General features: G+C 30.7%; 1 protein-coding gene across 1 annotated transcript in view; it reads right to left on the bottom strand.

Annotated features, from left to right (window-relative positions):
* The window catches only part of LOC117117059, a 41,789-nt gene that overhangs the window by 7,492 nt on the left and 8,230 nt on the right, over positions 1-26,067 (bottom strand). The window contains exons 2-12 of the mRNA XM_033261242.1: positions 24,130-24,474; positions 15,983-16,087; positions 13,340-13,672; positions 10,429-10,668; positions 9,546-9,797; positions 8,748-8,999; positions 7,954-8,208; positions 5,355-5,606; positions 4,765-5,010; positions 389-487; positions 59-122 (exon numbers count right to left, since the gene is read on the bottom strand). Coding sequence (XP_033117133.1) covers positions 59-122; positions 389-487; positions 4,765-5,010; positions 5,355-5,606; positions 7,954-8,208; positions 8,748-8,999; positions 9,546-9,797; positions 10,429-10,668; positions 13,340-13,672; positions 15,983-16,087; positions 24,130-24,474 — 2,443 coding nt within the window. The remainder of the gene's footprint in view (positions 1-58; positions 123-388; positions 488-4,764; positions 5,011-5,354; positions 5,607-7,953; positions 8,209-8,747; positions 9,000-9,545; positions 9,798-10,428; positions 10,669-13,339; positions 13,673-15,982; positions 16,088-24,129; positions 24,475-26,067) is intronic.

Genomic DNA, 26,067 nt, shown 5'->3' with positions numbered 1-26,067 from the left:
TATAATACCCCATCTGTTCTATGCAGCGAAACAACGTACACTCTTGGACGTAACTTACGAAGTTTGCAGAGATATGGATTCATCAAGAAGAGTTTGATTTGCAGAGATTTTAAATGGTCCATCTATAGAATAAGAATTTATGCACCAGGTTATTTAATCAAGGCACTAACATTAACAAATTCACCTAAATTCAATGAAATATGCCTAATTCGTATTTTTAATAATGCGTCTCATTTAGTTTTAAAGATTACCCATAGTTAATCTAAAAATGCTCTCATGTCTTAGTTCGTTTACTAATAGAAACATATTACTTTGAGTAACATGTACTACTGATGTATTTATTTTTCCATAACGTTTATACTTTTTAAATTGATATAGATATCGATACTTTTTGCGTCTGCGTCAACTGAAGCCGATAATGTGACACTATCTGGGTCAGAAGATAAAGCAACGCCGGAGACTTCTGTTTCGTTAAATGTTAGGAGAACTGCAATATAAATATTAAAACATTATCAACACAATCTATTATTTCTTGGGTTTTCGTACAGGTTACTTACTTTTGAGAAAAAATATCATGTTGCAAGGCGCAAAACAGCAGAAAATACAATTCTAAATGCTGTCATAAGTAAGTTTCTAAATGTCTAACTCAACCCCAACTACACCAAATAGTCTCTACCAGTTCAAATATATATATATATATATATATATATATATATATATGTATATATATAAACAACACCAAGTTGCGTAAGGCTCGTGAGCCCTCATGGTTGGGGTGGGGTGGGATCTCTTACTACTAACTATAATTTTACTATCCAGTTCAAGTTGGTCCTTGAGAGGCCACGGCGGGTTCGGGCCCTTCTGTGTTATACATAAAAAAAAAAAAAAAATAGACTAAAATGCCACAAACTCTTTGGCAGATTTATTAGAAGGGGTCAGTCCAACTACGACATGGAGGTTTGACAAGATTATGTAACACCTGTGTGATTTCTTGGGAAACGTAATAAATATAAGTAATAAATGTACATTTGATTGGCTGACTGATTTGTTAAAATATTAATAGGCATGGTCCTTCCCATCCACTGGTGCAACGACGTGTCATGGGACTCTGGGCCGAAAAAAAGAATCTTAGGAGCACCTTGCACATCAGTAAATATTTCTGCTCACGAAGTGACCGGGGAGGTAACCCCCATAGAGATAAGTGTCAAGGATGAAAAGTCTTTAATTATTAGACAATGCAAAAAATATTGTGTGACTAATCCACACACATTTGCGTGCTACATATATATCAGGTCTATGCATATGCATATGAATGTGCATTTCATTAATGTAGCTTTGCCAATATAAATAAGTAATATCAAACAATCATTCAATCAATCGTTTCAGGGGCGGGTCCAGGACACACGGGGTCTATCTATCCCAACCCCCAAAAATGGAGAAAAAAGAGAGAAGAAAGTCCAGAAAGAAGGGAGCATGACGTCACACTGTAGGCCTACTCCAAGCCAATTTTGTTAAATGTCAGTGGTCTCCACTACTGCAAAACAAAATTCTTTCTCTATATCCGCCCCTTATGGGTGGATGGGTATATTCAGTGTAAACACCAAGGATAAACTACAAAAGTCCCCAGCATGGTTAGGGCTAATCATTTATGATTAGGGCACCTTTAAGTGGCCGGAAGTGGCACTCATAGACTTAAAATGCAAGTATTATTTTCTTTTTATTTTCATTTTTAAAACAATTGGCAAATTTAGACTGACTGGCGCACGAGAACGCATAGTCATTACGACAATGTACACCGGGAGACAATCCCCTCTTTTCCGATTAGTATATGGCGTTCTTTAACTTGTACACAGGCCATAATGCACACGGGACCAACGGGTTAAATGTCTCATCCGAAAGACGGTGCGCTATCGTAATTTGCATTTTAGCCCTCCGTCTGAAACACAAGGAGAGCAGCGATTGGAATTGATTACACCACCTCCTTCCTAAAGCCTCTTCCAATTACCATCTTAAGCCGGACACTCACTGCATCGTACGACGATTGCACGACCGTCGCCGACGAATCCACATTTGCTTCCGGCGAGCGACAGACGACGCAACGCCGTCTGCTGATTGTCAGTGGCAATCTGAACGGATTCTCATTAAAAAGACGATCCATTAAGTCCGCGTCTTCGTCGCGTTGCCGTCGCTTCGCCGTCGCACGCAGTGAGTTTAGAAAACCTAAAGAATGTATCCTCCTAAAAGTCAACTGAACGGTTCAAAAAAATCATCTTAAATTTTGGTTTGTTTCAAGGCTGGTAAAAACTTCATGCACATGCTAATGCTTTGTTCATTTTTAAATAAGTATTTAAAATAACTACAATAATCTCAGTACAATAATTATAATTACAATAATAATATTAATAATGATAATTAATAATAATAATAATAATATGATAATAATAATAATAATAATAATGATAATAATGATGATGATAATAATAATAATAATAATAATAATAATAATAATAATAATAATAATAATAATAATAATAATAATAATAATATTGATTTTAATATTGGTTGCCTTTTTGTCCTTTGAACCTCTTTCCTTTTGCTGTTTTTGTGATGTGGGTCCTTTTTGTTAAAAAAATGTTTAGAATTTGATTGTTTGGATTTTTCTGCTTGAACCCTTTCCTTTTGCAAAATTCAACCCATTTTGAGTGTTTCAATAAAGAATGATTTAATTTAAATCGGAGACCTAAGAGATCTCCACGTTTCAGCGCACACAGTGGCTACCACCACTTTATGCAACTGAGCTAAGCTACTTTGCTCCCTGGTTATAAATCTATATATGGTACCATTCCAACATTTAATAATAGGCTCTATTACAGTAACACTATTTAGAAACGGACAAAAATTTACATTCGCCATAATAACTGTAAGCCCAAGACTTCTAGATCACTTTTTCTTCAGGTCATTAAGTAGGCTTGAAAACATTAATATGACGACGTTTAAGTAACAAAATTTATTATAGTGTTAATAAAGTGTCACTTCGATACCACAAATTATGTTTCTCTGGAACACGATAAGGCCAATCTGAATAAAATGACCATCGTACTTAAAGGTTCAATCGACGATGTTGCAAGCGTTTATCATCCGAATATCCGAATTATTAGTAGGCCTATATGTACAATAACAATAATACATACATACAATAATTTAACGTGTTGTGTACTATTTCTAAATACATGTAAATATATTATCTTTACATGTATTTAGAAATAGGCCAACTGTTATATATCCATGCATTTAATTCTTTATTTATTGGCATGTTTTAGGGCGAAGGCGGATTTTAAGGTGGGTGGGGATGCAGCTGGCCGGGGCTCGTATGTTTTTGAAAATTAAAAGGAAATACATTGTCAAAAATGTCGTATTATTAGATTGCTCGGTAGTAGTAAGTAGGGGTCCATGGCTTTTTCGGGACACATTTAGAAGTGGAGGAACTAAGCGTTTCTCCGGAAAGCACACAGGCATTACATAACTGTTCAAACCTCCTTATTAAAAAGCTGGGGTATATTTGGAAGAATCCCTTCTAATAAATCTGCCATAGAATGTATTGATTGTGGGATTTTGGTCTATTTAGTTTTTCGGAAATTATTGAAAAGGTTACAATATTGTCAAGGCGTTGTGGGAGTGTGTGTAGTATTAGTAGTAATAAGGGCCCACGTTTCGCCCAAAAAGCACATGCGTTATTTAAGGCTTGGTAGTAATGTGCTAGGTAGTAGTAGGAGCCCACCCCACTCCGAGAGCCACGAGTTACGCAACTGTGTCCAATATATATTAATACGGTATGCCATAATTGGACTTTACGGGACAATGTATGAAAAAATACACCTTTTTTGATATGTTTTAACTGCAAAACATTATTATTTTAACGATACCAAACACGGCAACTTTTGGCGAGTTATATATTTATTCTTATTCCATATACATTTTAGGTATATTTTGCGGATATTTTAAAACAAATAACACCTATTTATGGTTATTTATTTATTTATTCTGGTTTGAGTGACAATAGTTTTTATATGTCTAGTTTGTTGCCTGTCTAGACATTGTTTAGACACCAAAATCATATCTGTAGCTTATTTAGCTCCAATTTTAAGAACATTTTAGCTAATTTTGGAGGCCATTTTGAAAAATGCCGCCATTCGTATACAAAGAGAAAAATCAAGTGTCAACAGGGCTTAGGGTGACCAGGAGGGATTAATTAGGATATATGGCTATGTTGACTGTTTCTAACATTCCACTCCGCCCAACTTGATTTCTAGGCCTCTTTTTAAATTTTTTTTTCCAAGTCTAATAGATAGAAATGGTGATAGTGATTGTAATGGTAATGGGAATGGTAAATTCAATTTTAATGTTCATGATAATAGTAATAATAGTATATTAATAGTAGATAATATAAGAATTATTATAATAGTAATAATAGTATTAATAGTAATTACATTACATGCATTACTATAATTAATGTAATTAATAGTAATTACATTAATTATAGTAATAAAGATGTCAGTGGCTTTTCAGAAATCGACGATGGCGACCACTGTGATAGGATGATAATTATGACGATATTACTACTGTGACAGTGGCATCGAATCCATAGTAGTTGTATCGTTATTATTTCCATCGTATTATAAATTTTATAAGGAAATTAATTTTTAATCTAACACTTTTACATTTTAATGTGATAGGTTTGTTCGTAACATAGGTGTAATCACTAACCTTGGATAGTAAACGTACAATTATCATAATTCCCTGACGAGTCCGTAGCGGTAAAAGTGAACTTGTGTGGCCCAATTCTAAGATCAACAGGAAATGTTTCATTGGGTTTAGGAGAGATGGTAGGGATATCTCCGGAGTTGTCAGTTGCATATATTTTACTTGAATAGTCAACTGACGTCGTGGCACTACCCTCATCAGTGTCAATGGTCTTGTCCGGTGGACAGTTTACAGTAGGCTTTTCTGTGTCTGTAGAAAAAGTTAAATACTGTACAATGTAAGCAAATAGTTATTACGCGATCGTTTTACTAATGTATAGTTGTTTTATAAAAGCTCAGTAGTTCGATCAACGAATGAAATTATTTATTAAAAATATACTGATAATTCCATTCCATCTATTTTTAATAATTAAGTATGAACTATGTTTTCGTTTCTTCTGGTTTAATATACCAGCACCACTTGAATGTTTTTCAAATATATATTATTTATTTTAAAACAATGAAATTAATTATATAATTGATTACAAAAAATAAGTCAATTTTAAATCTATCACTATTCAATTTTTAAGAAATATGTTAAATCGAATCACTAACCTTGTACAGTTATATTAAACGTACAATTATCATAATTCCCTGACGAGTCCGTAGCGGTAAAAGGGAACTTGTGTGGCCCAATTCCAAGATCAACAGGAAATGTTTCATTGGGATTAGGAGAGATTGTAGTGATATTCCCGGAGTTGTCAGTTGCATTTATTTTACTTGAATAGTCAACTAACGCCGTGGCACTACCCTCATCAGTGTCAATGGTCTCGTCCGGTGGACAGTTAATTGTAGGTTTTTCTGTATCTGTAGCAAAAGTTAAGTACAATTTATAACCAATAATTATTACGCGATCGTTTTGCTAATGTATCTGGTATTAATTTAAAGATGTACTGTCTCTTGAAAATGACCAAAATCATAAAAAAATTATTTTTAAATTAACTTGCTCATTTTGCAGTACTAGTGTAACAAACAAATTATGAACTTGAGCATAGAAATTATTAAATAAAAAAAAAATTGTTACCTAATTTTTTAACTGGATAATTATAATAAAGATAGTTAAACACTTCCAGTCACTAGAAGTGTTTCTATCATTGTTTCGCTGTAGAATAATGGTTTTTTTGGGTAAGGATTTTTTAAATACACTAATTTCTATGTTCAAGTTGATAATGTTTATGTTACTTCAAAATGGGCAAGTAAATTTCAAAAATGATTTTCATGATGTTTTTTTTAATGTTTTTTGCAAGGGACAGTACATCTTTAAGTTCAGTCGGTCGATTGTCAACAAATGAACTTATTTGATAAACATACACTATTAAATTCTTCATCTATTTCAAATAATGTAGTGTAAACTATGTGTTAATGCTTTCTTTTTTCTGATTTAATGCTGTTGCTGCTGCTGCTACGGCGAATACTACTACTACTATTATTATTACTACTAATAAAATTAGCAATAATTCCAATTTTAAAGTAATACACACAACCAATATTTTTGGTGACTTTCGTTTAAGTTAAACCAAATGAGTACAGGCATTCCTCCATTTAAATACCACTTTTGGTACTATGGTTTTTATAGTCTTTAGTGGCATTGGGCTCAAATTATACAAATAAAGACGAAGGCATGTGTTAATCTAGGACAAGGGAAAGCTGGTATTTAATTGGTAATGATCTTTATTTGCAGGGTCTTTAATTAGAGGGATGAATCAGATGAATATATTTCAACAAGTTCGAATTAATAGTTTACTTGAATGTTTTTCAAATTTATATTTATTTTAAAACCATGAAATCAATCATATAACCCTAATTGATTACAAGGGGGGAAAATAAATCTTGAACTTAACACTATTTAGTTTTGAAGATGTACCGGTACGCTAAATCGTAAAATGTGTGTAATCACATACCTTGGACAGTTATGGTAAATGTACAAGTAGCATTATTCCCTGACGAGTCATTAACCGTAATGGTGAACATGACGTGTGCTCCGATTCCAATATTAACAGGAAATGTTTCATTGGGATAAGGTATGATTGTAGAGGCATTCCCGGAGTTGTCACTTGCATTTATTTTACTTGAATAGTCAACTGACGCCGTGGCTTTGCCCTCATAAGTATCCACAGTCTCGTTCGGTGGACATTTTAATGTAGGCTTTTCGGTGTCTGTAGCAAAGTTAAATACAATTCAACCAATAATTATTACATGATCGGTTAATTAATTTATTTGTTTTTTTATTTTAAGTTCAGTTCATCAAACGTCTTTTAAACATGTTAAATTTGACATTTGTTCTAAATAGTGTTATTTGCCATTTCTTCTGCTTTATTTACTAACCTTGGACTGTTATTGTAAACGAGCAATTATCAGTATTCCCTGATGAATCCGCAACTGTATAATTGTATTTGAGTTCCTGTCTCTTATACACATCTACGTGTGCTCCGATTCCAATATTAACAGGAAATGTTTCATTGGGATAAGGTATGATTGTAGAGGCATTCCCGGAGTTGTCACTTGCATTTATTTTACTTGAATAGTCAACTGAAGCCGTGGCACTGCCCTCATCAGTATCCACAGTCTCGTTCGGTTGACATTTTAATGTAGGCTTTTCGGTGTCTGCAGCAAAGTTAAATATATTTTAATCAATAATTAATAAGCGATCTTTTACTAAAATATTTGCTTTTATTCTAGTTTAGTCTGTCGATCAAATTTTATTAAATATATGTTGTTAAATTTCACATCTGTTATAAATAGTCTTATTTTGCTTTTCTTCAGGGTTTTCTATTTGTATTCGTATTCCGTATAATAATATTTATTAAGGTAAGCATAAATAGTACAAAATCAAAAACAAAAAAGTAAAATATGACAGTGACAATGACCATAAAAGCAACAGATTGTCATGAAAACTTAACAAAACAATAGCTGTATCATAGAATACTGATAATAAATTTATTAAATTATTAAAAATCATATTAATATGCCATGTAGTTTAACAACATTTGTCAAAGTATTTGGCATAGCGGATCTATTGGTGGTTTATTAAATGAATGGAAAACTTATTTTGAAGTATATAGAAAATCTATTGGCATGATTCACTGTATAATACTAAGGTAAAATTATTATATATTAAATATATGTTAATTTTAAAATGTGCGTAATCACTAACCTTGGACATTTATAGTAAACGTACACGTATCAGTATTCCCTGAAGAGTCATTAGCCGCAAAAGCGAACATGACGTGTGCTCCAATTCCAATATCAACAGGAAATGTTTCATTGAGTAATGGTGAGATTGTAGGGATATCCCCGGAGTTGTCACTTGCATTTATTTTACTTGAATAGTCAACTGACGCCGTGGCCTTACCGTCGTCAGTATCTATAGTCTCGTTCGGTGGACATTTTAATGTAGGCTTTTCGATGTCTGCAGCAAGTTAAATACATTTTAATCAATAATTAATAAGCGATCCTTTTACTAAAATATTTGTTTTTTTTTTAAGTTCAGTCAGTCGTTCAAATGATTTTCAAATGATTTTAAACATGTTGTTAAATGTGACATCTTTTATAATTAGATTTATTTTGCTTTCCGTCTAATTTATTATATTTTTGTAAGTATTTTGTATTCATTCATTAAGGTACGAAAATATAAGTACTTACCGGTAATGAAAAGAGATTGTCATCAAAGCTTACCAAAAACAATAGCTAATACAGTATTATAGAATACTGATAATGAATAAAAGAATTTCTAAAAAGCATATTAATATGACATCGTTTAACCATATTATTATGTATGAGCTTTTGGCGCAGAGATTAATTTTTGTTTTATTAAATTTCTGGAAAAATATTGTAAAGCACATAAATGAACTGTTGGTATGATTCACTATATAACACGAACGTATTAATACTATTATATTAATAATAATAATATTTTTTTTTCAAGTTTATATACATCTTAGTACTAACCTTGGACTGTTATTGCAAACAAGCAATTATCAGTATTTCCTGAGGAATCCGCAACTGTAAAATTGTATTTGTGTTCTCCAATTCCTAGCTCAGTAGGAAATGTTGCACATGGATCAGGAGAGATTGTAGTGATATTCCCGGAGTTGTCAGTTGCATTTATTTTACTTGAATAGTCAACTGACGCCGTGGCCTTACCGTCGTCAGTATCTATAGTCTCGTTCGGTGGGCATTTTAATGTAGGCTTTTCGATGTCTGCAGCAAGTTAAATACATTTTAATCAATAATTAATAAGCGATCCTTTCACTAAAATATTTGTTTTTTATTTAAGTTCAGTCAGTCGTTCAAATGATTTTCAAATGATTTTAAACATGTTGTTAAATGTGACATCTTTTATAATTAGTTTTATTTTGCTTTCCGTCTAATTTATTATATTTTTTGTAAGTATTTTGTATTCATTCATTGAGGTACGAAAATATAAGTACATACCGGTAATGAAAAGAGATTGTCATCAAAGCTTACCAAAAACAATAACTAATACAGTATTATAGAATACTGATAATGAATAAAAAAATTTCTAAAAAGTATATTAATATGACATCGTTTAACCATATTATTATGTATGAACTTTTGGCGCAGAGATTAATTTTTGTTTTATTAAATTTCTGGAAAAATATTGTAAAGCACATAGAGGAACTGTTGGTATGATTCACTGTATAACACGAACGTATTAATACTATTATATTAATAATAATAATATTGAGTTTTTTTTTTCAAGTTTATATACATCTTAGTACTAACCTTGGACTGTTATTGTAAACAAGCAATTATCAGTATTTCCTGAGGAATCCGCAACTGTAAAATTGTATTTGTGTTCTCCAATTCCTAGCTCAGTAGGAAATGTTGCACATGGATCAGGAGAGATTGTAGTGATATTCCCGGAGTTGTCAGTTGCATTTATTTTACTTGAATAGTCAACTGACGCCGTGGCACTACCCTCATCTGTATCCACAGTCTCGTTCAGTGGACATTTTAATGTAGGCTTTTCGGTGTCTGTAGCAAAGTTAAATACAATTCAACCAATAATTATTACATGATCGGTTAATTAATATATTTGTTTTTTTATTTTAAGTTCAGTTCATCAAACGTCTTTTAAACATATGTTAAATTTGACATTTGTTCTAAATAGTGTTATTTTGCCATTTCTTCTGCTTTATTATATATCAAAAGTCTCGTCATTTGGGCAACTTAATTTAGGTTTTTCGGTATCTGTAGCAAAAGTTAAATTTATTATAATTTATAACTTTAAATTAATACACGATCCCTCAACTAACGTATTTGATTTTAAGAAGTACTGTCGGTCGATCAAATAATGATACCACTTATAACATACTTTTATTTTAACGTAGCAACAAATATGTGTTATTTAGTGTCTTTTTTTTCTTACTTAATATATTTTAGACCTTAAAAGCAACAGGTTGTCAATAAAAACTTAAACAAAAATATTAGTGATATTCGGATAATGTCCATATAGATCAAAGAATAACAATAATAATTAATAATAAAATAACATAAGAAAATAATATTATTAATGTGACATATATAATAATATTAATATAGCAGCAATTGTCGAGATATATCATTGCAATGACACATGTATTTTTAATGATACGTAATTACTAACCTTCAACCGTTATTGTAAACGTACACGTATCACTGTTTCTCGTCGATTCTATAGCTGTAAAGGTGAATTTTTTCGTTCCAATATCAAGATGAGCTGGAAAGATCTGAGTAGGATCGGGAGAGATCACTGAATTGTTACCACAGTTGGTGAAAATTGCACTAGAATAGTTAATTGAAGCCGTGGCCGCTCCAGTGTCGGTACCCACAGTCACGTTAGATGGGCATGTCAGTGCAGTTGTTTCTATAGAATGGAATAAGTGAATTAAAATTGATTAATATTATCATCATCATCATCATCCTCACCACCATCCTCCTCTACATCATTATTTTTATGCAACCATTTTCCGGATGACGACATAATTAATGTCGAAATATTGAATCCCGACACGATGGCGTGCATTTAGGATTTTTTAAGACTAAGCATTTCGATACTTGGAGTATTATACTATTTGAAATTAATCAGTGAACCTTCCAGTTTTTCAACTTTCGTATCGTTAGTTTTTGGGAAGTATATAAAACATAATTCTGGCTCACAATTTTAGGAAATTTGTGGCTTACAGAGCTTACGACTTGTTTAGAAGCGACAATATTTTCAGAACATAACTGTTTATATTAGCTATAATAAAACATGTCGAAAATTATACGGAAATGATAATATCGCTGACGTTTCATATCAGTTACCTAACATATTCATAATTTTATTTACAAAACTCTGTTTTAGTTTTTTAGAACATACATGTTGCTATTTATTTTTTTAAATATCGTGTCCATATACAATTTCTGATCTTTGACAATATAATGTTTTAAATCACAAATATTTTAAACATGACCTGAATTCTTCTCCAGTGTTAGGAAAACAAATAATACTATTATATTAATAACAACAACAACAATAATAATAATAATAATAATAATAATAATAATAATTATTATTATTATTATTATTGATGATAATGATGACGAAAACGATGCTGACGACGACGATGATGAGGAAGAAGATGCGGATGATGTTGAGAATTAGGATGATGATGAGGATGATATAATGTTGATATAATAGTAAAGTATTTATAAAGCGCCAATATCACAAATCCGGAGCAAAACTCAAATGCGCTATGCATGTTTAGATGTTTAAAATGTTGTTTTATGCTCTCGGTTTTTAAAATAACACCTGAAGGTAATTCGGAACAATGTGTTTAGGAAACGATTTCAAAAGAGTGGCAGGTAATAGATATGATGTGCGACCGCTGGATTTGTTGTTAACTTGAGGAACAATTAGCAAAAAGGTCGGTAATTATTTCTATTTATCCATTTCAATTCTTCTTCACGTCTATTAAAAAGAAGATGAAAAATTACTGTCGAAGAAAATAAATATCAAGTCGTTAATACAATGTTAAGGGAAATGACAATCTACTTGAAAAAAGATGGCGAACTTAGTTATCTTGTCTATGGTCAGGCTTACGTTGGCGGGTAAAAGTTGGACAGTAGTCGAGGACGACGGGATACGGTTATCATTAATTTTGGGTTGATAATAAGAAAGGATTGAAACAGCAGGTTAAATTAATTGAAAGGTATAATCATTATTGAGAAAATGCGATTAATTTCGTCAATTTCTTGGTCGTAATCACCCAGAGAATAGCAACTTCGTTTGACACTTAGACACTGACTAAATGCAGTATATCTTTAAGGGCTTAATGGGTAAAACTTATTAAATGCATGGCTATCAGTCGGGCCTACGAATAGTAAAATAAGGAAAATATGATAGCGTTGTTAGTAAAAAGTCCAAAGAGTAAATTGAAAAAAAAAATGAATCTTGGAAAGAGAAGTTTCGAAAATAAATTTAATATTAGGATGTTAATTACATGTAATTTAAACATATTTAAATAGGCTTAAGCGAATTGACATCATTTTACCAAATTTAGATTATTAAATACAAAACAAATTCTATTTTAATATTGGTCTTTGTACTATATAATGGTGATGGTAATGGTCTTCTATTTATATGCCGCATAATACATGCAATGTATCTATGCGCTTTATAACCAGTGGCTTGTCAGGAAGTCTTGTTGGTGTTGATCGGGAGGGGGAGGTGCGAAGGTGAATTGGGGGGAAGGGGGTTCGATGATCAGTTGAGGGGCGCTAATTCGCGAAATACGGTGATTTTATGTAATTTTTAACTACTTTAGCTTGATTTTTTGGGTGGGGTGGGTGGGGGGGGTGGGGGGTGGGGGGTGGGCGAGTAAATTTTGGAGAGGCGTGCTCCTGGCACACCCCATAGATACGACACTGTTTATAACCAGTTGAGAAGAGACAAAAGAAAGAAAGAAAATAATAATAAAGATAGTAAAGGAGATAAATTTATATAATAATTATTAACGGATTTTGATGATTTAGACAATACGTTTGCAGAATTTTTGTGTGGGCTTTTTTCCTTACAGAACTTTTTGTAACTATGTATTACTTTTTGAATATGAGCTTTTTTACATTCTATAATACATTTTAAAATTATTAGCAAGTAGTTTAGATGATGTAGGTGGAGGTCTGCTGGAGTTTCAGGTTAGAGTTGAGGTGGTTGTAGCGTTGGAAATACCTATGTGTCACTGGGTCACTGGGGCTTTCGTTGGATGTTCGAATCCGATTTGTGACAAAAGATTTCACACTCTAAAATACTAGTTTTTTTATACGCCCTCTTCTTAAGCATCTTGATTGATTGATTGACTTTATTTGATGTTTCACACATAGAACATTTATAAAGAAGCATGAATATCAGGAATAAGAAGAACAAAACAAAAAAACAAAAAGAGGGTCGCATACATTTAAAATTGTTTGTATCATACAATAAATTTACAAATAAAAATTGCACATTGGAAAACTATTTACAATTACTAAAAAGTAAAATTACACAATCTTATTACCATTATTTTCAACACATAGTCCTTCAATGATACAAATGTTATCGACTGCTATCGTTCCGTAAGAAGCATATCCTCGTAACCTCAGCTCGTAATTGTAACGGTTAATTAATTGTAAACTGACATACTCCCATTGAACACTGCTGTCACCACGAACGAAGAATACAGTCCAAAATGAATTACTATTATCTTGATAGATGCGTAGATATTGGTTTACATCACTCGCATAATAGTAAAATGTCAAGCAAAATTCTCCCCAAGTAGCTTGTATTTTAGGACTTCTAAGGTACCCGTCTCGACTTCCAGATGAGGATTGTACATATATGTAATAACCATCTGAAAATCAAAGAAAAATTATATTTTAATGATAGGTCTATATTTTGATATTGTCACTGAAGATTTTAAAGAAATGGTCAGCTATATTTTTCTTCTTTTCAAATTATTGTCTTTATTAACAGCATTAATTTGTTTTATAATTTTCCTTCTAACACGTTTATATTGCTATCACTTTGTCATTTATTTGTTATTTATTATTATTATTACTATTATTATTATTGCTATAATTATTATGGTTATAATTAACATTATTATTATAATTTCTATTATTATTATTATTATCATTGTTAGGATAATGATCATATCATTATCCTTTATTAATAATATTGTAAATAGTATTATTACTAATTGTTTCAATGTTCTTATTGTTATTGTTATCGTATATCATTATTATTATTATTATTATTATTATTATTATTATTATTATCATTATTATTTATATTATTATTGTTGTTATTGTTATTGTTATAGTCGTACCATAATTCATGTAGGGTTTGAACATACAGGTGCTTTTATTTTGTAAACTTTTTATAAATTTGGTGGTCGGTAGAGTAATACTGAAAGATAATGGATTTTAACACTTAATTAAACTCATTCCTTTACAGTTTGTCTAATTAAATCATTTTAATATTTGATCATTTAATCAAGTCCTAACTATACCAATGTTTATAATTCTTTACGCATACGATTGATATTGTTATCTGTAGCGAATGTTACTGATGACTGTTTTGTAAATAAATTATTTACAGTATACATTGCAGGTAAAAATAACAAAAGTCAAGGCCTTGTGCATTAACTTGACCTGTATAGTTTGAGTTGTTTTTCTGGCGTCCTCAACGGTCTACAATTCTTGACAATGTTACTATTGTTAAGAAAGTGTAATACATACTCCAAGTAACATTGTAAAGAATTGTAGACCGTTGAGGACGCCAGAAAAACAACTCAAACTATACTGGTCAAGTTAATCATTCCTGATAATGACATAATTAAAGTCAAAATATTGAATCCCAACACGATGGCGTGTATTTCAATGCTTGGAGTATGTATTATACTTTCTTATCTGAGATTAATCAGTGAACCTTTCGGTTACTATTTTTTTTATTTATTTGTTCTACTTTTTAAAAAATATTTTCCTTTTAAATTTATTACCGCATTATTGTTACGCCATCTTCACCGTTTTTGTCATTCTCCACCAAAAGTTGCTGCTTCTATTGTTTTAGCTTTTCCTTCGTTAGCAGAAAAAAAGAAAACATTGTTTTTGTTCTAACTTTAGTTTTTTCCTGCGTTAGCAGAAAAAAAAGTTGTCGATCTGACTTTCTATCCGGTTTTTCTATTTTTAATTTTGTTGCACAGGGATATGGCCGGGATGATTTTGATGATTTTTTGTGCTTGGATCTTCTTCGATCAAAGCAAAGACCATGCATTATATAAAATATGTGCATATTAAGATATGACGTCATTATACATCTTTTTAATATTCTTAAATGGGTAATTAAACTTTCATGTTAACGCAATTTGCGTTTCCTATATCGTTTTAAACTAGCTACAGCTATATTTAACGCAAAATTACCGTAAAATTAATAAACTATTTTTTATAGTATACCGTATATATCTGTCTCTTATACACATCGAGATTTGTATAAGAGACAGGTTGAGAAGAGCAATATTTTTTTATAAGCGCCGCTCTTGAATAAGCGCCGCACTGAAGTCGCCAACAAACGTATAAGCGCCGCGGCGCTTATTCCAGCATTTACGGTAATGCGCATGTTTTGTTTTTTTTTACTATTTGAAATAATATAAAATTATCAAAAATTTACTATTTATCATTCGTTTTTCAGTATTCGTTTTTTTTTGTAATAATATTATTATTATTTATATTATTATGTAATAATATTATTAATATATTTAAAATTATTATTAGTGCTATGAATAATAATAATATCAATTATAAATATATTATTATGATTATTATTATGAATATTGATATTAGTTTTATTATCGATATTATCAATACTAATAATAACAATATTAATATTAATGATCATGTTATTATTAGGCCTATTATTATTATTTTCATTATAAATATTATTATTATTATTATTATTATTATTATTATTTTAAATATTATTATTATTATCGTAATGTTTTTATCAATAATTAAAAATCATTACCATTATTATCACTATCATAAATATCTTTATCGTTATTACTAAACTGTTACCAGGGCTTGTTATTATACTTCGTAAACATTCTTCATCTATAGAGCATTAATTTACTGTAAAGATATAGTAAGTTTAAACTGAAACTGACCTTGACCAATACCGATACTCCCAGAGGAACGCGTCCACAGATAAGAACTAGAGTAATAATTAGTCCAGCCACACCAGTTATATTCGAAGTCACTGCAATTACCACCTGTTTAGATAGTAATAAAATATTTTCATATTAAATAGCTAGCAATATTTCGACGAAAGAAAATACGCCTACGAGAGTTCTTTGTGAATGTTTACGTTGTAAATAAAAGAGAAGAAGAAAAAGAAAACAAAATAATTATTTTGAAGTTAATAACTTTTCAGATAACATATTAAATCGAACAAGGCATTTACTTCTGTAGCTTAGATAAGTTCCTTTGAACATCTACACCAATAATATTGCAGTTGCAAGTGTTTCTAACTAATTTGCTAAAGTTTAAAAAAATAATATTATTTAGGCCTATAGGCCTAATACTGATGGATTGTGATATACATTTTTCAGTACCGTTATGATGGATATTGTATTTTGAAATAAATGTTCTTATAATAAAGCATCTCAAAATTTATATTTCTTTTAATGGCAACACAGTTAAGTACAACAATTATCGATTTAAGTTTTCGACGGGAAAGATAATTTAGAATATAAATTGTTAATTTTATTCATCAACCAAGAAAATATTTCCATAACTTATTTACCATATTTATTTGTTGAATATTAATTATTATTATTATCTATATTTATCACTACGTTTTTTTTCTTTATATTACTGTAATGAGATATAGGCCTATCATTTTTCCTTGCGTGTCACGTAATAATATAAATGTCGCTCTTTTGTCTTCGTACTTTGTAAAACTTAATTTGGTATTTTGGACTTTCAAACTTTTTAGTACACCTTGTCACACTTTGCAACAGGACATAATGAAGCTGTTGCACTTTGTAATAATTAATATTACAAATCTGTGTTTATAGTAGATCCTATATCTTTGCATAGATTTCCTGAAATTATCGTATGCTATGTGTGTGTCATAACCACAAGGTTTTGGGTCAAGTTTATGAAAATCATGCTTTCTTAATACATTATTTCCATGTATAAGCATCCTACTAAGCATCTAATCACCTAAATATTCTACTGTTTACAATAAGCATCCTACCTTCAAACTTTGTAAGTATCAGTACTTTGTGGCGGAAGGGTATACTGACCGCAGTCTCATGTTCTGCAATAGCTCACAGCTTAAATATCGTCAAAATTAATGTTGATGATGATGATTGGTAATGCTGTTAAAATGATACAATGATGCTGGTAATGATGAAGTTAATGATAATGACATTGATAATAAAACAAAAATATGAAAAAAATCAAATTATACAAAATAGAAGAAGAAAAAATACGGTAATTCAGATAAGAAAAAAATAAAGAAAATAGAATAATCAAAAAAAAAAAAAAAAAAAAAAAAAAAAAAAAAAAAAAAAAAAAAACAAAACAAAAACCCATTGACTTTTCTGCTAACGCATAGAGGTTCTCTACATGAAATGAGGTAAAAAGAGCAAATAATTAGGCAAAATTGAAAATTTAACAACAATATTTAGCGGAAATAGATTACTTAGCCTATATTAAATACTTATCACACTGATAAGTTTATTACACTTAAGAAGGAAATAGCTCTGTGACGTTTTGTACTCATAACCAGTCTACTTACAAGATTTAAATGGAAATATGTACTTATTAAATAGGTAGAATTCGTTTTGTTGGATTAATTTAGGTTAATTATATTCATTAATTATTAATTTAGGTTTAATTTAACCAACATTTCTAATCCAGTTTATTTTTTATTATAAAATAATTAAATTTGGTGACGTGTCAACCTGTTATAATATATAGGTTGCTTACCAATTTTTTCAAAAAAGATAAAGAAAAATTACAAATACGTAAAAGGAGCATTTCTAGTTAACAAGTGTGACAATGCTTATTAGAAATTGCAACAGGTTATAACAAAGTGCCACTTTTATTACAACACAGGTATTACAAATATTGCGGAGGCAATTATTACAAAGTTGGCCTCGCACTTCAGTAGAGTATTAAAAATATAATATCAGGTTAGCGTAGTCAAATCTCAATAGGAACAATATGTTTTTCCATTTTATTTATATTAAACAAAGTAGAATTCCTGTCACTAGGACACCTCCTTCGGGACCAAAGAAATTGTTGCCTTAAATTTTGTGTTTCCTGAATAGGAGTACCCATATTTAGGAGACACTGATCAAAAAATATGAAATTGTTTTCTTAATAGGGGTTTGGCAGGTAATAATATAATGATGAAATTGCTTTTTTGTTAATGTTATGTTAATTAACCTAAAAATTACAATTTATAATTAAACTTAGTTGTATTAATAATTTACAATTGTCACAAGTGAGCGGAATCCTACTCTATTTATGATATTGTTGTCATGAAAGAAAGGAAATGATCTTGTGAACTTTAGGGGTGCACTTTCCATGCAATGCAATTTGAAATTCAGGGAGTGGTACATCTGAGGAGAGACTCAAATGAGAAATAATCGTCAGTGTGATAGTACAGGGGAAAAAAAAAATTAAAAGTATAAAGCGTTAGTTCCAGTTTTTTAAATTGTCTCATGTTAAACTGGCGAAAGCACTAGGTAGCTGGAAATAATAAGATAGTTTGGGATAAGAAGGCCGAGTTTATATATTTTTTAGGAGCCAGTAATTACTGGAAGTTGAAAGTACACAAAAAATTAATATTATAGGCTTATTCTGTGATTATTTTGTTCATTTGCAGTTGATTATATCGATTTATAGTTTGTTTTAGCTGATTATTGATAATGTTAGTATAATTGATGTATTCAAATATAAGAAATATATGGTTATATTACATAGACTATGTAGATACGAGTACGTGATTGGTTGAAATGACATCACGTGTCTAGTGCTACGAGGATCGGAAACGATATATTTCCCCGTTGGGAAATATAACTTTGAAAAGTGACCGGTCTCTGACGTCACCGGATTACACCCGCATTGCGCCGGTAGAATGCTAGTCGAGTGCACGATCGATCGCTCACGAATTGTGAATGTGGAAAGCCTAGCGCTTCGAAAATGGCGACGAAGACGAAAACGAATTGGATAGAATTATTGACGAAAAGGATTCTCGGTGTACAAAATTTGTTGTGAATTCATCCGTTAATGTAGGCACTCAGTGAATATTGTAAGGCCGAGGAATCATCAAATTAGGCGCAGGTGCATTAAAAATTTCCCATCAACGGAGCTCAACGAGTTACGTTACTACGGTCATTCTACGCTGAGGTAAGGAGAGCAAACGGTGAATAATTGTAGGCTAAACGATCAATGATAACGCTACGCTACGGACTACAACAGAAACATTTTTAAAAAGTGACGGTAATATGAAGTATTTTGGCTATGTAATATGACAGATATTGTGTAAAACTTCTTGATATTTAAAGTACCGGTAATGTGTTCAGTTAATTATTTGCATCCATTTTTGGCTATGTAATATAACAGATATTGCCTTTCTATCGGTGTATAATAACATTTGATATCCCCTTGGGAATTATATTTTTTCTCAGGACTATATTTTCCCTCAGCGCTACGCGCTTCAGGAAAATATAATCCTTCGAAAAAAATATAATTCCCTCGGGATATCAAATGTTATATTACACCTCTAAGCAGGCAATATCTGTATAATATTGGAAAAACCTTGATTCTTAATGCAACATATACAGTACTGATACTCCCAATAAAATCTTTGGAAATCTAGTTAGCTAACGAATTACGAAATCTAACGTACAATAGGCTTTTAATTAATAACCCATAATGTACAAATGTCATATCTTTTGATTAATGTGAATTTCAGGGCTGCCTCGATAATTTGAATTAAGGAACTAAATGTTAAATATTGTCTGCTTATATACAAGAAGAAACAAGAAAAATGAAGAATAGCAAACATAGTTAGTATTTGGGAACTAAATGCTAAAAACTGTCTGATTGAAGATGGGACACTGTATTCCGATGGACCGCTAACTTCACTGAACATACCTGGCACATGAGCTGAGCTGGAAACGTCTTGTGCAAGCGAAAGTTTTGCCATTGAATCAACCAAAAGTAGAAATTGTATCGATGCATTTATTTAATGATTGAATTGCGATTAAGACATTGTAAATTTGTACTAAATGTCCAGCGGTCCACTCCAAATGAGGGAGTAAGAAGTAAATTTGGAAGGTTCCCTATTAAATTTTATCACGTTATTAAAATGATAAGTTATTGGATAAAAATTAATAATGATGGAACATTCTAGGTTACCTAAAATATGTTATCAAAGGCAATTGTGGGCTGAAAACGGAACCGACTGACTGTTGGACATTCGGAATAAAATCGATTTTAAACATGTTGGGATCTGGGTACATGTGGGACTCGTCTGCAAATAAGAATTTCTTAGCAATTTTTTACAGAGAGAGTTCGGGACATTGCACTGCACACAGGAAATGAAATGATAAAAGATAACATAAGATTAACATTTTATAGCTCACTAAACATACCAAATTCCCTTAACAAATACATTTTTCATTTAAATTTTAAACTAAGAACAACACGATTTCTTTTTTCAAACCATAATTTATTAATAGAAAGAGATCGTCATATAATTATTACTGGAAAAAATATATGTTTATTTTGCGATAATTGTGTTATAGAAGACGAAAACCAATTTCCTGTTAGTGTGTCCTTTTTTATAAAGGCATCAGAAAGCAATACATTCTCGACTTAAACTTATTTTCACTCAGTGATATTTTTGTAAATTATAATTTTCATAAAATACGTCGTCTATCTATTTATTTAAAGAAAGCATTTAAAATTAGAATATTTTGTGTGTCCGAATATGGTATAAACATGTGATTTGTAAAATGGGCCAGAGGCCATTATTTACGAAATAAAGAAATGAATGAATAAATGAATGAATGATTGAACTCCACACGTGTAATTGTAGGTAAGGTATTTTGGCGGGGGTTAGTTTAATATTTGTATTTTGATCTTGGTGAACTTATTGTTTGGTGCTTTAGTTTAGGACTTGCTGCTTTGGGGTTGATTATAGTTAAGGTATTGAATTGTGGGGAACCGATCTATATTTTTTAGTAGGTTAATATTGATGTATAATAAATGGTTACGTAAAAAGGGGATCCAGATTTGTCCAACAGGGGGCCGAAAGAGGGTGAATGTGGGCTGATCGAGACAACGCTACACTAGGGGATCCGGGGGCATCCCCCGCGAAATTCCAGACGTGATCCTTTTAAAGGTTGTTAACACGGTTAATCTTATTTGTGACAGCAATGCTAATACAGAACAATTATAATATGACATAAACATGAATGAAATTATACCAATAAAATTTGTATTGTTCCTTGGTTCAAGTGCTGTCAGAGATACAGCAGCATAGAGTGATGACTTAGCCATAAGGGTAAAAGTTACGCTATAAATTTTAATCCTATATGAAGAAGTACACAGAAAAAATAAATAAAACTACTATTCCCATAAATAAGGTTAAATATTGAAAAGATTAGTTGGTACGAAGTAACGCATACTGTGAGACTACATAGGCCTACCGATAGCAATTTTAAGGATCAAGAACAAAAAAATCTGGTTTAATGTTAAATGCATGTCAAGTTGTCACAATATAAATTGGAATTAAATATTGTAGTTTTGAGTTTATTGTAGACGTAGTAATACGATGCAGATTAGTATTACAATTTTAAAAAAGTGTCTACCTAATTAGTTGAAAATGTATTGATTCGACCATATTGGACACTCGGAAATTGTCCCAGTCCCCTTAAATAGGGGTGTTCCTTTATAGGGATGTGCCGTTGTTTAAAAAGATATATTTCCCAAGGATATTTTAGAAAAATTCTCTTAATATGGGTGTCCCAAAGAAGGGGATTTGCGTAATAGTATATTTTACATTAGTGGAAAGTTACATTTTACACTATGATAATTTGCCTTTTTTTTGTATTGATCACTACTTTGAAAACATTGTCCTATTGGGAAAGTGCAGAATTGTATTAATGTATGCTAAAGTTTCTCTACAAACGGTTCTTGGGTTGATCAACAGGAGGTCGTGCTTCGAAGGTCGTCCATTCGTAAAAGCAGCCTTTTAAAGTCTGTTTTCTACTAGGCGAATTTATTCGCGCTAATCAAATACTTCGGTTCTTGCGCATACGCTTTCACATTTCTATCAGAGTGTTTTGCTTCAGCGAAATTAGTAGTTCGAACTATTTCCACTTCTTGCTAAGCTAAAAAATGCGCAACCAATTAGAGCTTAGGATAAGAACCGACTCAAAGAAATCGAAAAGTGGAAAAACAGTTTAAACAAACTTAATGGGGGAAGTGTCTATTTAACAAGGGTTGGCTACAACAAGTATGATATGGTCTAAACATGTCTAAAGTTACCGTATGTAATTTCTTTCCTGAATTCCAAAGTTTAACATCGGCAAACACATTAAAACACTACAAAACAAAGCTGACATATTGAAAACCCACGAATTGAAACTAAACTAAACTAAAACTCATGGAAGCTCAACATATATAATAATAATATTTGTATTAATTATCATTATAATAATAAAACTAATTAGACTCGGAGCTAGAGTCAATTAAATAATAGGCCTACATTTGTAAATAATCACAAATGAAATATTGTTATTTAATCATACAAAGAAGTGTGTTATTTTCTATTCACTTCATTTTTAATGTTGTATTTACTGTCTTTGAAGAGGGGCGACAGGGACGGACTCATAATAGTTTCTGTTGTCTCTCGACCATTTTATTAACAGTAACTTGGATCTATTTATTTTCAAGGTTTGTTTATAAATGGTTTAATAATTTTTCAATAAAAATGAAGATAAAACAGCTGTCGGTCAAATATAAATCCGGCTATTATTATAATAATAATTATTATTATTGTTAATAATAATAATAATAATAATAATAATAATAAATTTTATCACAATGAAAGATGTGTATAAGAGACAGATTAATGAGTCAAATGAGTTGAATTAGAATTGTAAATTCATTATAATTTATTATTATTATTATTATTATTATTATTATTATTATTATTACTATTACTATTATTATTATTATTATTATTATTATTATTATTATTATGATAAAGTAGTTTTATATAGTGCACATATCCATCTAATATAAGATGGTCAGGGCGCTTGATATGTGTAATAGGAATTCGATCAAAGACTTTCTTCGCCCCTAAGGGTCCCTTCATGTCTGTCGACCACCACTGGGGCTGTCTGTTCTAGTACATTGGGGTATCCCCCTATTCGTCTCGAAGAGATGTACTGGGTTCTTTATCGTGCACACGAGCCATTGTATACACAGGGCCTACGGTTTATAGTCTTTATCCGAGAAGACTTGTTCTACAACCAGAACCATAGACGAGCTTGCCGTTCATACCAGCGCCGATATTTTGGCTGTAGCTTGCGGCGCCATTTGCTAACCACTCGGCCATTTGACTCACAGAGATTGATTAAACGACTGTAATTTTTTATATATAAATATATATATATATGTATATTATATATATATTATTATATATGTGACCTTTAGATATGCAAATGTTAGTTCATAAATGTACAAGAAGAAACAAGAAGAATGAAGAATAAACAAAGAGAGTTTAGTATCAGAACGAACCCACTTCGAATCCCGTTAATTACAATTATAAGATTTTCATTAAAAAAAATCTAAGTTTTTTTAATGGTATTTTTAAATTAAATCCATAACATTAAAGAATGAATTTATTTGCTCTAATTTTAACAATGCAAAAAAAAAAATAAATAAATAAATAAAAATATAAAAAATAAATAAATAAAAAATAGAATAAACATGAAATGAGTAGGGATCAGAAAAAGTTCATTTTACTGTTTTGTCTTCCCACAGTATATTCACACTTAATACTTACATCAGCAATTACTATTAAATAATACATTTATTTGCTCTAATTTTAACATTGCAAAAAAATAAATAAATAATTAAAAAATAAAAAAAAAATAAAATAAAATCATAGAATAAACATGAAATGAGTAGGGATATGAAAACGTTTATTTTATTGTTTTGTCTGCCCGCAGTATATTCAAAGCTTATAACTAATTGTGCAGACGTAAGAAAAAATTACCTTCATTTTTCAAACATATTCCTTCAGTGATATAGATATTATCAACAGCCACCATTTCTGTAGCGTCTAAAACTCTTCCATTAAGCTCCAGGTAAAGACTGCTAGGATGATTGGTCAAATATAGACTGGCATACTTCCATTGACTGCTGTAGTCGCCAAAAATTTCGAACAAATCATATGAATGATAATTATCCTTGATAACTATTAGTTGACTGCTATCTCCACTTATATAATAGTAAAAATTGAGACAAAGGTCACTCCAAGTAGCTGGTATTGTTTGAATATTTAGGAATGCGTACCGGTATTGAGTTCCAGAAATGGAATTTAAATATATATAATAACCATCTGAAAATCAGAAAAGAAATTAAATTATTTATAAGAAGGGTTTTTTCTTTCAAAAAATGTCAACTTCTCATTTTCTTCCTTTCCTCTTCCTCTTCATCAAAATCATCAACTTGCTTTATAGTTTACATTCGACATCGCACCGTTTATTAAACCAACGATCAATTGCTATCACTTCGCAATACTGATAAAAATTATTTATTTATTATTTATTATTATTCCTATCATGATGATAATTATTCGTATTATGATAATTATTATTCGTATTATGATGATAATTATTATTCGTATTATGATGATAATTATTATTCGTATTATGATGAACTTATCATTCGTATTATGATGATAATTATTCGTGTTATGGTGATAATTACTATTCGTATTATGATAATTATTATTCGTATCATATGATAATTATTATCCGTATTATGATGATAATTATTATTCGTAATATGATAATAAATATTATTCGTATTATGATAATAAATATTATTCATACTATGATAATAAATACCATTCGCATTATGATGATAATAATTATTATTCGTATTATGATGATAACTATTATTCGTATTTTGATGCTAATTATTATTCGTATTATGATGATAATTATCATTCGTGTTATGATGATATTTATCATTTTTATTATGATGATAATTATTAGGCCTATTCGTATTATGCTGATTATTATTCGTGTTATGATGATAATTATTATTCGTATTATGATGATAATTATTATTTGTAACATGATGATAATTATTATTTATATGATGATGATAATTATTATTCGTATTATGACGATAATTATTAATCGTAATATGATAATTATTATTCGTATTACGATGATAAATATCATTTGTATTATGATGATAAATAATATTCGTATTATGATAATAAATATTATTGGTATTATGATGATAATAATTAATCGTAGTTTAATGATAATCATTATTCGTATTATAATGATAATTATTATTCTATAATATGATGATAATTATTATTCTAAAAATATTTATCGTATTATGATAACATTATTATTATTCTTTATAATGATAATAGTAATTACTATATCGTACTATGACAAAAATTAGGGAGCTTTGGAATGCCCGAGGATGTGACACCAGAACGTTGTAATGCATAGCAGCCCAAGGCGCAATCGGACAGGCCCCACCGATTCAACCGACTATAGCCTGGTTTTCATAAATATCTACACGCTATCGCATACTCCTTTGGCGACGCTGAATCAGGGAGCGTTCCCGATTGCGTAGGGGACAGCATACGCAGTGCAATGATTGTAGTTAAAACACTGTAGCGACTGTGTAGCGATTTTATGGAAACTAAGCTTTGCTCGTGCGTTACCGTCCTTCGTTTTTGGTACAACGTAGATTTGGCTAAATTGTGTACTAGAATCTACGCAACAAACGAGAACCTAACGTTCTCGCATGCGCAGACTAGACTGGGTGCAGTAGGAAATTAGCGGGAAAAAAGTAAAGGAAAATTTATTTTTGGTTTTTCTGAATCAGTATATTATATAGTGTCTCAGAAAAAAAATCCCCATTCTTAGAGCTTGGGCAACTTTTTTTATAGCACTACTCC

Source organism: Anneissia japonica, unplaced genomic scaffold (genome assembly GCF_011630105.1).
Source record: "Anneissia japonica isolate Jap-2015-1 unplaced genomic scaffold, ASM1163010v1 scaffold288094_len592898_cov174, whole genome shotgun sequence".
NCBI lineage: Eukaryota > Metazoa > Echinodermata > Crinoidea > Comatulida > Comatulidae > Anneissia > Anneissia japonica.
Note: the sequence above shows the minus strand (reverse complement) of the source record. Positions and strands in the feature narration are given on the sequence as shown.